The 13220-nt window shown below is 43.3% G+C and overlaps 1 protein-coding gene across 1 annotated transcript in view; it reads right to left on the bottom strand.

The window, feature by feature from the left end:
* cped1 (cadherin-like and PC-esterase domain containing 1) overlaps nucleotides 1-13220 on the bottom strand; it is a 61542-nt gene that overhangs the window by 32316 nt on the left and 16006 nt on the right. The window contains exons 4-8 of the mRNA XM_083528836.1: nucleotides 9575-9656; nucleotides 7634-7718; nucleotides 7380-7536; nucleotides 3298-3428; nucleotides 3066-3138 (exon numbers count right to left, since the gene is read on the bottom strand). Of these exons, the coding sequence (XP_083384962.1) occupies nucleotides 3066-3138; nucleotides 3298-3428; nucleotides 7380-7536; nucleotides 7634-7718; nucleotides 9575-9656 (528 nt within the window). The remainder of the gene's footprint in view (nucleotides 1-3065; nucleotides 3139-3297; nucleotides 3429-7379; nucleotides 7537-7633; nucleotides 7719-9574; nucleotides 9657-13220) is intronic.

Raw genomic sequence — 13220 nt, 5'->3', positions numbered from 1 at the left:
CATTCATTTTCTCCCGCTTATCTGTAATTCGGGTCGCGGGGGCAGCAGTCTAAGCAGGCACCCGCCTTCGACTGCTGCCCAATCCTCACAGCACCGTCCCTTCTGAGCCCACAGGAAGGCGGCCTTCTGAGCCTTCTGAGCCCACAGGAAGGCGGCCTTCTGAGCCTTCTGAGCCCACAGGAAGGCGGCCGTCACGTCACGAGCCGAGTCTGAGCCGAGTCTGAGCCCACGTCACGCCGACGTCACGGACCTTGATATGTCCCTCGTAAGGGACCCCCGGAGCATAGAGGGTTAAGGGCCTTGCTCAAGGGCCCAAGAGTGGCAGCCTGGCGATACCGGGGCTTGAACCCCAGACCTTCTGATCGGCACCCCAGCGCCTTAACCGCTGGAGCCACCACTCCCCCACGGTGCCTGGTTGGATTTCGTCAAAATACCAAAAGGCCGGTTTGACCAAATATTATTTATGAACTGATACCGGTTAAAATAAATTAGCAATACAGTACAACTAATTGGTAACTAAATCAAAATATATAAAAAATTTTAAGTTGACATAATAAAATTTTTAAAACATAGCTTTTTCTTTACACAGTAGAATGTGTTACATGCATCAAATGTCAGTGTTACATGCATTAAAAAGCCCAGTGTAGAAATTACTAATGGATTTATATTTTTGATTGTATAGAACTACAATTAGCTGCTATGTGAATGCAATATATAACTGCAATTAGCTCATGTATATACAGTATCTCACAAAAGTGGGTACATCCCTCACATTGAAAAACTATAAAAATTAATGAGATATATTTTCGAGTAGTCAATGTACAGTTTGTATAACAGTACAGATTTACTGTCCTCTAAAAATAACTCAACATAAAGCCATTACTGTCTAAATAACTAGCAACAAAACTGAGTAAACCATAAGTGAACGTGTCCAAAGTGTCAATATTTTGTGTGAGCACCACTGTTATTTTGCACTGCCTTAATCCTCCTGTGTATGGAATTCACCAGAACTGCACAGGTTGTTGCTGAGATCCTCTATCACTCCTTCATAGTGACATCACTGAGCTGCTGCTTCCGCTTGAGGATGCCCCACAGATGCTCAATTGGGTTCAGGTCTGAAGACATACTTGGCCACTCCATCACCTTCACCTTCAGCTTTCTCCATTTGTCATCTTGGCGGTGTGTTTGTGGTGTTTAATATGTTGGAAAACTGCAGTTCGTTCAAGTTTCTAAAGGGAGGGCATCATGTTCTGCTTCAGAATGTCAGAGTAAATTCGTTTCCCTCAGTGAACCACAACTTCCCAGTACCAGCAGCACACATGCAGCCCCAGACCATTGACAGTACCCCCACCACGCTTGACTGTAGGCAAGACACAATTTTCTTGGTTCTCCTCAACAGGGCATCGCCACACATGCAGAACACCATCTGAGCCTAACAAGTTTATCTTAGTCTCAACAGACCATAGGACATGGTTCCAGTAATTTGTGTTCTTGGACAGGTTGTCTTCAGCAAACGGTTCAGAAGAGGCCAGCTTCAGAAAAGGCTTTCTTCTGGAACAATGGCCATGCAAACTGACTTGCTGCAGTGTGCGGCATATGATCTGAGCACCGACAAGCAGACATGCATTTCCCGTGGCATCATTTCGATGAGCGTCTGCAATGTCACAAAATTTATTTACATCCAAAGGAATTTAAAGTAATTTTTCACCAAAATCTCGTATTGATCAGGGAGAGTCGGACTGCTGCGCAAAGTGTTCTCCAGCACATCCCAAAGATTCTCAATGGGGTTAAGATCTGGACTCTGTGGTGGCCAATCCATGTGTGAAAATGATGTCTCATGCTCCCTGAACAAATCTTTGATGATTTGAGCCCGATGAATCCTGACATTGTCATTTTGGAATATGCCCTTGCCATCAGGGAAGAAAAACTACATTGATTGAATAACCTGCTCATTCTGTATATTCAGGTAGTCAGCTGACCTCGCTCTTTGGGCACATAACATTGCTGAACCCAGACTTGACAAACTGCAGCAACCCCAGCTCATAGCACTGCCCCCACATAATTGTATGGTAGGCATTAGGCATAATGGGTGCATCAGTTCATCTACCGCTCTTCTTACCCTGATACGCCCATCACTGTGGAACAGGGTAAATCTCAGACCATAAGACCACATGGCCCTCTTCCATTGCTCTAGAATCCAATTTTTATGCTCTTTAGCAAATAGAAACCTTTTTTTTCCAGTTAGCCTTACTGATAAGTGGCTACACAGCTGTTTAGTCCCAATCCCTTGAGTTCCCTTCTCATTGTGCTTGTGGAAATGTTCAAGTTATCGGCGATCACAAACATTCAAGATTTTTTTCCGACCACATTTCTTCCTTGAAGATGATGGTTCCCTTCTATCCTTCCAGTTTTTAATAATGCGTTGGACAGTTCTTAACCCAGTTTTAGTAGTTTCAGCAATTTCCTTAGATGTTTTCTTTGCTTGATGCGTGCCAATAATTTGACATTTCTGAAACAGATTAACATCTTTTCCATGACCACAGAATGTGTCTTCTGACATGGTTGTTTAAGAAATGCGAAGCTACTCACTGCATCATTTAGGGTTAATAACTTGCAAGCTGTACTGTATTGGGGGTCCAGGGGGTTCGGAAAACCAGTCAGTATCTGGTGTCCACCATTTTCCTCACGCAGTGCAACTCATCTCCTTCGCATAGAGTTGATCAGGTTGTTGATTGTGGCCTGTGGAATGTTGGTCCACTCCTCTTCAATGGCTGTGCGAAGTTGCTGGATATATTGCTGGATAATATATGCTGTTATATTCGCAGATGAAGACAACGAGCATGCAGATGAGCTTCCCTGAGACTTTCTGACAGTTTAAGAAGAAATTCTTTGGTTATGCAAACCGATTGTTGCAGCAGCTGTCCGGGTGGTCATTATACTTAGCTGGTATATTAAAGTGTCTACAGCTACAATTATGTGTTACAATATAAAGAATGATACATTAATGACTCACAATGTGAAATTTATTAAGAGCATACAGGTTAGTGGCAGGTTTGCTGTCATACCTTAACCACCACAGGTCGTACAGATGCATTGTAATGCAGTGTGAAGGTCATCAACTGGAAACACAGTAAACACCTAGGAGGAAATAAAAATTTACATTAATGCCACCTGATTCATTATAATATCATAGTGTTAAAATGTGACACCGTGTGTGTGTGTGTGTGTGTGTGTGTGTGTGTGTGTGTGTGTGTGTGTGTGTGTGTGTGTGTGTGTGTGTGTGTGTGAGAGAGAGACCTTGAGGGAGAGCTGGAGTCAGCTGTGGTTAAAATAGCAGCTGTGAGAACTTCGCTGATGACCTGTCTCATGAGTTCAGATGCCTGGAGAGCCGCTGTAGGATCAAGCCTATCTGTAAAGAACGACTGCAGCTGAAACACAAATGCACACCATTGACAAATGCAAAACATTCTTATAATCAAATTCTTATTCTTCATTCTGAAAATTACTCTAGTACCACAAAGACAGGAACAAAAGTGAAATAACGCTAACAAATATATTTGTGTATTTACCCACACTATATGGAAAGAAATGATTGACACACCTGACTTTTTACAGCCATATGTGGCTCTTCCACAAACTGTTAAAACAAAGTTGGAGGCACACAATTTTATAGGATGTCTTTGGGGATGCTAGCATTAAATTTACCCTTAAATTGAATTAGGAGACCCAAACTTGTTCCAGTATGACAATGTCCCTGTGCACAAAACCAGCTCCATGAGCATATGGTTTGGAGTGGGAGATTTCCAGCCTGCTTTTGATATGAACACCTTGAATTGAATGGAATGAATGGAAATGCTGACTGAACCCCCAGGCCTTCTCACCTAAATAATTACCTGATTTTACTAATACCCTTGTGGCTAAATGAACACAAACCTCCACAAGCACAGCTAAAATCTAATGGAATATCTTTCCCGGTAGAGTGGAGGTTTTACAACAGAAAATGTGGACTAAATGTAAAATGAGATTTTCAAAAAACACATGAATTTCATGGTCAGGTGTCCACAAACTTTTATCCATATAGTTAATACTACTGAAGGGTAGGTTTTTTTAATCTCATGTAAGGCAGCAAACTAATCAGTATGCCGGTATGAGTCTAAATACCATAACAACACTTAAATTAAACAGTTTCATCCCAAATAAGCGAATTACAATAAATGGCCAAAGAAAAAAGTACTTTTCAAGTGAACACAAAAGACACTGTTTGGCAGAGAAACCAGTCAGTTGTACATTATGTGCAATGAAAGCAAAAGTCAAAACGCTCCAGAGCCTTGCTAATGACACAATCTTCTCAGTAGGTGGCAGCAGTGTGTAAAAAAGTTGGGCCAAGGTTGAAATGAGATGTAGATGAGATGTTCCAGCTCGCCTTGTTTTCCCACGCACACACTTAAGAGTTTATTGACTTGTGAATGACCCACTGATAAACTGGTGAGTGTGCATACAAATGTCTGGAATACAAGCGAAAGGCTGAAATGCATTAAACACAAACACAGACCCTAGAGATCCTATAGTGATGTAAAGAGTCGTCTGTTTGAAATGTTTTTAACTTGTTGCATCTTCTTCATTGCATCAGTGGTTTACTAGGTGGGCTGGATTGAATCATCATAAATAATCCAGTCCCTACACTACACTACACTACACTACACTACACACACACACACACACACACACACACACACACACACACACACACACACACACACACACACACACACACACACACAATTTTCCTTTCTCTTTCTCACTTCCTTCTTGTGATGAGAGCTTTTACACTACCCAGTGTAAGTTTAATAAGCATCCCTTGCCAAGTTTTTACTCCATCCATCAGTGCACCCTCTTCCAAAACAACTCAATTTCCAAATATGTGCTTTAGGGTTTCTTACAGTTGCTGTTGGTGGCAGCAGTGAGGCAGTTGCCCTCAACTTCCTTCCTGTAGAGCTTTCAAAGGAAACAAATGGTGCAAGTATACAGGCTATCTGTTTTTTTTATTTATTTATATATATATATATATCATGTTTTATATAATATATATATATATATATATATATATATATATATATATATATATATATATATATATATATATATATATATATATATATATATATATATATATATATACACTGATCAGGCATAACATGACATTATAATATTATGGACAGTGAGGTGAATAACACTGATTATCTTGTCATTAGGCACCTGTTAGTGGGGAGGATATATTAGCTAGCAAGTGAGAATTTTTTCTTCAAAGTAGGAGAAATGGGTGAGCATAAAGATGTGAGCGTGTTTGACTAGGGCGAAATTGTGATGGCTTGACGACTGTGTCAGAGCATCTCCAAAACTACAGTTCTTGTAGGATGTTCCAATCAGGTAGCCATAACATTATGAACATTATGACCACATGCCTTAAGACATTAAGACCATAAAGTTATGCCTGGTCATTATTTATATATTATATATATAAAGTAAAGTATATATAGTAAAGCATATATTCATGGAGCCGGCTTTTTTGCACATGGACATTGTAATGCTGGAACATGTTTGCGTCTCCTAGATAAGTGAAAGGAAAACTTAATGCTACTGCCTCCGAATACAACTGTGTGCTTCCAAAATTATAGTAACAGTTTGGGTAAGAACCACATATATGTATATTTAGTTTATAGTTTACTGTATATAATATCTATATTTCATGTGCTAAGTCATTAACCTTTGATCAGAGTTTGGAATATTACTAATATTATATAATATTATTTTTAAAATCTACTTGTTACTAGTGTCTATGATTAATGATATCACTGGTATGTATTGTTTTTAAGGACAAACATGGTCCATTGTGTACAACAATATAAAATATATATATATATATATATATATATATATATATATATATATATATATATATATATATATATATATATATATATATATATATATATATAAATAATTAAAAGACATTAATAGTCCACAACATCATGCATTTACATACAGACTAAAACACCAGTGGTTTCAAATATTGGAGAAAAATCTGACTTTTTGTCTGACTATTTGTCAGTGTTGAAATTATACTGTTTAGACTCTAATAGAATGCACATACATCTGTATATGAGATTCTTTAACACAGTACATAACACATCTCATTCCATCATTATATGCTACCTTATGTTTCTGAAGGCTGCTAGATGATATATATGATATAATGCATAGTATGATTTTTCTGGGCTGTTATTAGTGCTCTCACATTCCTATAATAGCACCTTACAATAGTTCACTTTCAGACCTGTTGCACAAGTATCTTACATGCCATATGCCAACACATGTAATCAATCATGATCACACTTGAAAGTAGACATCATAGCGCAGAAAATCTTTTTCCTCTATCATTTTTGCTAACCAAGTACATTTAGCCACAATAAAGGCATGCAGTTACATAGTCCTGAACAGGCAACTTATCTCACAGATCTTTATCAATAAGATATGTAAATGTAAATAACATGGCTCCTACATAGAACATGCTACAAATAACTTGAGTCAAGACACTTCTAAAAATAGCTTATAGTAAATCCTGCAACCACAATAACATCATAAATGTGTAGTTTATTATCCATGAAAAGTCGTGGTTTCACAAATTCATTTACAAACTGCTTTCATTTTGTTTAACTAATAGCCAGTTACCAAGATTTCCTCATTCCTGAACACATTTTCCTCACATTTTTCAAAAATTTATATAAATGGGCTTAGAGATGATATGACACAAGTATAAAGTATTTTGAGCAGATTATGTAATCATGTAATATTCATTATAATTACTTTTTTTCATTCTTAAAATAATATATCCTGTCAAATTAATTATCATATAGCATTTTTTTTCATTCTGTTATTTGATATGCCAGATAAAGGACAAAGATTCCACCCACAAGCAGAAACCACTGCATGACAGAATATACATAAAATATATAATGTAATAAGCATAGAAATTGATACATAGATACTGGAGTAACACTACTTTATATAGAAAATATGCAACCAAATTGATTTCTGCTGATTCATTCAATTAATAAATTTGTGGAATGATAATTTTATTAACCAAGTGGCTAGAATTGATACAGCTTGAAACAGAATCGTATCTGAGGTATTATAGTAAAGCACAATGTATAGTAAATAAATTATCGTATAATATTAGGAATAAATGTAATACTATTAAAAACCACAAAATGAGAAATAGATTTTCATTTAGATCTCTGCTGGCTCCTCATTTTTAGTTTTTAGGGGTTTTTTTTTGTAGCAGGATGGCAGTCTAAACAAAAAAAAAGAAGCTACATTACCTGAGTAATATAACTGTGTTTGTCCAGATGAGTCCTGACCAAGCCTGTACGATGGAGGAATGCAGTGAGTGGATTTGCTGATGTGACCAAGACATATACATTCACTAAGGCTACCAGATCCTGATTAGCTTGGGAGGCTTTCTGGGCTGCTTGGCTCCTAACAGACACAAGAGCAGAGATAAGAATATAAAAGTGATATCAAATGTAAAAACCATTTTACAGCTTTTTTTAATTAACAAAAATATGGTTCTAACCAGATATGTTCAGTGTGAATTGGAGATTTTTCCAGCTTTGCTCCAGAAAAGGTGCAGGCAGATGGAATTATGGGTAATGACATGCCTAAAAAATGAGAATGCAAAAATGGAAAGCTAGTTAGAAGGTAAAATAAAGTGTGTAGGTTCACTCAAAGGTTCTTTGGATTGCTAGACTAGGATTTAGTATATATGCTACAGATTATGGCCAAGTAAACAACACAAACTCTGAATCCACATCACCCAAAGGGGGACGGTGGACTGAAAGGTTATGCCTTAGTCATAAATCATTTCCTCACTTCATCTTTAGGAAAACTATTTTACTTGGATACCTATTTTGAACAGAAATACCTCAAATGTATGGAGAACCTTAATGGGCAGCTGTTTAGAATGCTATCCGGCTCCTGAAAGGGTGTAAAAACTTTGGCTTCTGACTGTCATGTCAACTTCAAAGTTTATCATAGAATTGGATTCGGATTTAGGAACCAATAGAGATTGTCCCGGATTTAAAAGATAGATTTATTCTTGCAGAGCAATTTGTTTATCGTCAGTGGGAATAAAATAAAGTCTTCTATCTTGACAGACTGAATTGTGCCATGGTGAAAAAAATCAGGAACCAATGGGGAGCAAAAGTTTTCATCCGAATATGTTGAGCAAAAATGACACAGCAACTGAGAAACTGCATTGAGTGTAAGGGTGAATACTGTATATAGGGCATATTCTGTGAATGCTAAATAAAAAAATTTATTAAATGTATTTTGTCATTGGTTTTCTAACTTTACAACAACCAAAACCACTCTCATATAGATGCTCTGCTGCATACAGAAGCATGTAATGATGTGTAAAATGAGTTAAGGTATTTATGAGTATAATAAATACATCGCCAGTGATTTCTACCCCCCTGTGAAAGTGTATGGAATGTATCCCATATGTTGGTCAGTATAAACAGGCACACAACCAGGCTTTAATATATGACAGATATAAACTACACAGACAGCCTCAATTATTCTTTTCTCAAAAGACGTAGGAAAAAAAACACAGTAGCCCCATTTCATGTAAAAATCCATAAACATCTTCAGAAAACCCTTGAGATCAGTGCTGTAACTGCATTCAGTCTCAACCTCGCTGACTAAACAGATACCTCATGTGTGTGTGTGTTTTTGTGTGTATGTGTTTAATGCCTTCAGATGTTATCATGAAAAGGACACAACCTTTCCCAGCTGCCCCCTTCAAACAACCAGGACTCGATCGGCCATCATTTGTGTGGGAGGATTGCCAAGAGGAAAGACAATATTGTTACAGACCTGGAGACAATAACCCTCTTTCACAAGGAACGGCACGACTGCACAGCCATGGGCCAAGTGGCAAAAATCAATCACTACTGCTTTGAAACACACAAGCGGTTATCTTCATCCAGCGCTGATCTCCATAATTAGCTTGAAGAATCAAACACAAATAAGCATCATGCTCTTCAAAGACCTTGCCATGAATGCCGGCTTTTTTTAATAAGCATCTTCTGCTTATTTAGGAAAAGATAAGTCTTTTATAATGGATGTATATTATAAAACAGGCTTAATGGGCCATTATAAAGATTATATGGCTTCCTGAATTGTATATTTATCCTTCTAAACAGTTGCGGTGGCAAGGACGTCTGGGTAAATATCATCCAAGATGCTGACCTTTCTCAGTAATTACAGACCCGGCACAGATCTAAGGTACACTCTACTTTCATTACTAGACCCCGCAAATCCCTAATTGGAAGTGTGCATCTATGACACACACAAACACACTATAAATATTATTCCTAATCAAGATTGCTTTATTACATTTTGATTTATTTCATTTATTTCAGCATCACTGGTGCTCTGGGTTACGCCAGACATGAAACATTTCATATCCGGACACCTGAATGCAGTTAAATTTTCACAATAAACACACACCCACCTGACAAATGACTGTCTGTTAGAAATCGACAGACTCCGCCCATGTCCATGAATGCCCCAACAAACGATGGTATAATATTGACCTACGAAGAGAGAAACCAATATTAAACCAATGTTTAGCTGTACAGTAGGCATAGAATACTGTTATTAACTAGCATTGTTTATTATAATTAATAAAAGAATGGACAACTGTAGCATCACAGATTTATACTGCATGCATTATATGAATTATGCATTAAACAGTACACATAATCTAAAACTAAAAAGTGATAAATGGTATATATATATATATATATATATATATATATATATATATATATATATATATATATATATATATATATATATATATATTATACTACAATCAATGTTTTGTCACATATACTATATGGACAAATGTTATTGGCACCTGACCATATGGTTGGTGTGGAAGTGGAACATCTCATTCCATTTTAGTCCCCATTTGCTTTGATAATAACCACCACTTGTCAGGGATTCACCCTGCCACGCCCCCCTCTGTAGCTGTCAGGGATTCACCCTGCCACGCCCCCGTCTGTAGCTGTCAGAGATTCACCCTGCCACGCCCCCCTCGATAGCAGTCACGCTGCTTCCCAAGATTACCGACAGCTGTGGCTCATGAAAGATCAGACTACATAAACTCACGTTCTTGAGTCACAGGCTGTCGGTCGTTATATTGTCAAGCTGGACAATCGCGTGGCTGCTCGACCGCCGGCTGTATATGCGGATTCCACTTCCGACTTGGATTACTCATTGCCGAAGGCTTTATGGATTATGCTTGGGACATTCGAACTCATAGCGGACAACGCGTATCGAGCGGATGTCTTTGTTTGTTGTTTTCAACGGCTTATGAGTGTTTCTGTGTTGTACGGTTGTTGAAATAAAAGGACAATGATCGGACTATATCGGCTTCCGCGTCTGCAGCCTGACAGAACGACCGACCTATACCGAACGCGGATTCGCCATTCCGCGATTCCGACCGCAACGGATCGGCAGCTGAACCCGGCTTCGGATTTCCTCCGGAAGCTCAGTGCCGCTTCTCGCGGTTCAGATCCACAGAAGCCGGATCATGAGAGCGCGGCTGCGCCACGCCCCTCAGAGAGCGCGAGGGGATTACCGGCTCGTTACTCGGGGAAAAAAGACGAATTGGGCGGATTTCTGCAAGGCATCGGCGAGTATGTGGCTGTTAACATTTCCCGGTTTCCTTCCGAACGAGCCAAGATTGCCCTCTGTATTTCCCTCCTGTCTGGAGAAGTTCTTGCCAAAGCCAGCTCACTATGGAGCGCCAAAGGGGGCAAATTCGGCTCACTCGCCGAATTCAGCGGGCTGCTTCTGGGGAAGTTGGGGATAGAGGTGGTGGATCTCCACTACAGTCCCCTTGAGGAGGAAGGTGCTCCATTCCAAGGTTCTCAAGAGCACGCGGCTCCGTGCCGGATCTCCCATGAGCCTGCAGCTCAGCCCCAATGTTTTGATGAGAGGGCTGCTTCATCTCAGGGTCTCTACCAGCGTGCTGCTGTGTTCCGGGGTTCTCGTGGACGCACCACACCATCTCCGAGCGTCGGCGAGCACACCATGCCGTCACAGAGCTTCTACAGGCGTGCCACTCTGTTCCGAGGTTCCCGTGGGCGTGCCGCGCCGCCACAGAGTCTTCACGAGAGCGCCGCGCCGCCACAGAGTCTTCACGAGAGCGCCGCGCCGCCACAGAGTCTTCACGAGAGCGCCGCGCCGCCACAGAGTCTTCACGAGAGCGCCGCGCCGCCACAGAGTCTTCACGAGAGCGCCGCGCCGCCACAGAGTCTTCACGAGAGCGCCGCGCCGCCACAGAGTCTTCACGAGAGCGCCGCGCCGCCACAGAGTCTTCACGAGAGCGCCGCGCCGCCACAGAGTCTTCACGAGAGCGCCGCGCCGCCACAGAGTCTTCACGAGAGCGCCGCGCCGCCACAGAGTCTTCACGAGAGTCACAGAGTCACAGAAGGCGAAGTGACTCCTCCGAGTCCCTCTCCAGACGACGCCCCATCCCAGAGCCCCTTCCAAGGCGACATCTCACCCACGGAAAGCTCGGCTCCGCCCCAGGACCTCCAAGAGAGCTCCGCCCAGCTCCAGGTCCCTCCAAGAGAGCTCCGCCCAGCTCCAGGTCCCTCCAAGAGAGCTCCGCCCAGCTCCAGGTCCCTCCAAGAGAGCTCCGCCCAGCTCCAGGTCCCTCCAAGAGAGCTCCGCCCAGCTCCAGGCTCCTCCTGAGAGCTCGTCTCCGCCTCCGAGCGACCCCACGAGCTTGTCTTCGCTTCAGTGTCCCAAAGAGAGCTCCACTGATGTCGTGGACCTACAGGCGAGCCCTTCTCCGCTCATGGATCTCCAGGCAGGCTTCACCTCATTTCCAGGCTGCTCAGTAGGCTCCGATCTGCTCCTAAGGGTCCCAAGGAGCGCCCCTACGCCCAGGGGTTTCCCTGTGCACTCACCCCGGCTCCAGGACTGCGAAAGGGAGGTTGAACCGCTGCCCCCGGGTTCCACCGACGGCGACGGCTCACCCCACAGTCCCGCAGAAGGCGACGGCTCGTCTCCAGCGCCCGCAGAAGGCGACGGCTCGTCTCCAGCGCCCGCAGAAGGCGACGGCTCGTCTCCAGCGCCCCGCAGAAGGCGACGGCTCGCCCCCGGGCTCCGCAGAAGGCGACGGCTCGCCCCCGGGCTCCGCAGAAGGCGACGGCTCGCCCCCGGGCTCCGCAGAAGGCGACGGCTCGCCCCCGGGCTCCGCAGAAGGCGACGGCTCGCCCCCGGGCTCCGCAGAAGGCGACGGCTCGCCCCCGGGCTCCGCAGAAGGCGACGGCTCGCCCCCGGGCTCCGCAGAAGGCGACGTCTCGCCCCCGGGCTCCGCAGAAGGCGACGTCGGTCCTCCAGGTCCCTCTGACGGCGACGTCGGTCCTCCAGGTCCCTCTGACGGCGACGTCGGTCCTCCAGGTCCCTCTGACGGCGACGTCGGTCCTCCAGGTCCCTCTGACGGCGACGTCGGTCCTCCAGGTCCCTCAGAGGGTGGTACGACGTTCCTAGTCTCCGCCCGGGACGTCCTCCACTCCCCGGTCATTGTCATGGTTGGCGTCCAGTTCCGGTTCCCCGCCATGGAGGTCGCTCCGGCTCCAATCCCCGCCAGGGGCTTTACTCAGCCTCCCATCAGCACCGAGGGCGTGGCTCCGTTCCGGATCCTCCTGCAAGGTGTTGTTCCATTCCGGCTCTCCGCAGAGAATGCTCACCAGGCCTCCGTTGCTCCCAGGCGTCTAAGGAGGCCTTCCTCGGAGTGCCCTGGCCCGCCTGGCATAGGTGGGTTTTGGGGCGTCAGGTGTCGCCCCTGGAGGGGGGGGTACTGTCAGGGATTCACCCTGCCACGCCCCCGTCTGTAGCTGTCAGAGATTCACCCTGCCACGCCCCCCTCGATAGCAGTCACGCTGCTTCCCAAGATTACCGACAGCTGTGGCTCATGAAAGATCAGACTACATAAACTCACGTTCTTGAGTCACAGGCTGTCGGTCGTTATATTGTCAAGCTGGACAATCGCGTGGCTGCTCGACCGCCGGCTGTATATGCGGATTCCACTTCCGACTTGGATTACTCATTGCCGAAGGCTTTATGGATTATGCTTG

This window comes from Silurus aristotelis (assembly GCF_946808225.1).
Source record: "Silurus aristotelis genome assembly, chromosome: 24".
In the NCBI taxonomy this organism is placed as follows: Eukaryota; Metazoa; Chordata; class Actinopteri; order Siluriformes; family Siluridae; genus Silurus; species Silurus aristotelis.
The sequence above is the reverse complement of the archived record's forward strand: the minus strand, read 5'-3'. Positions and strand labels throughout refer to the sequence as shown.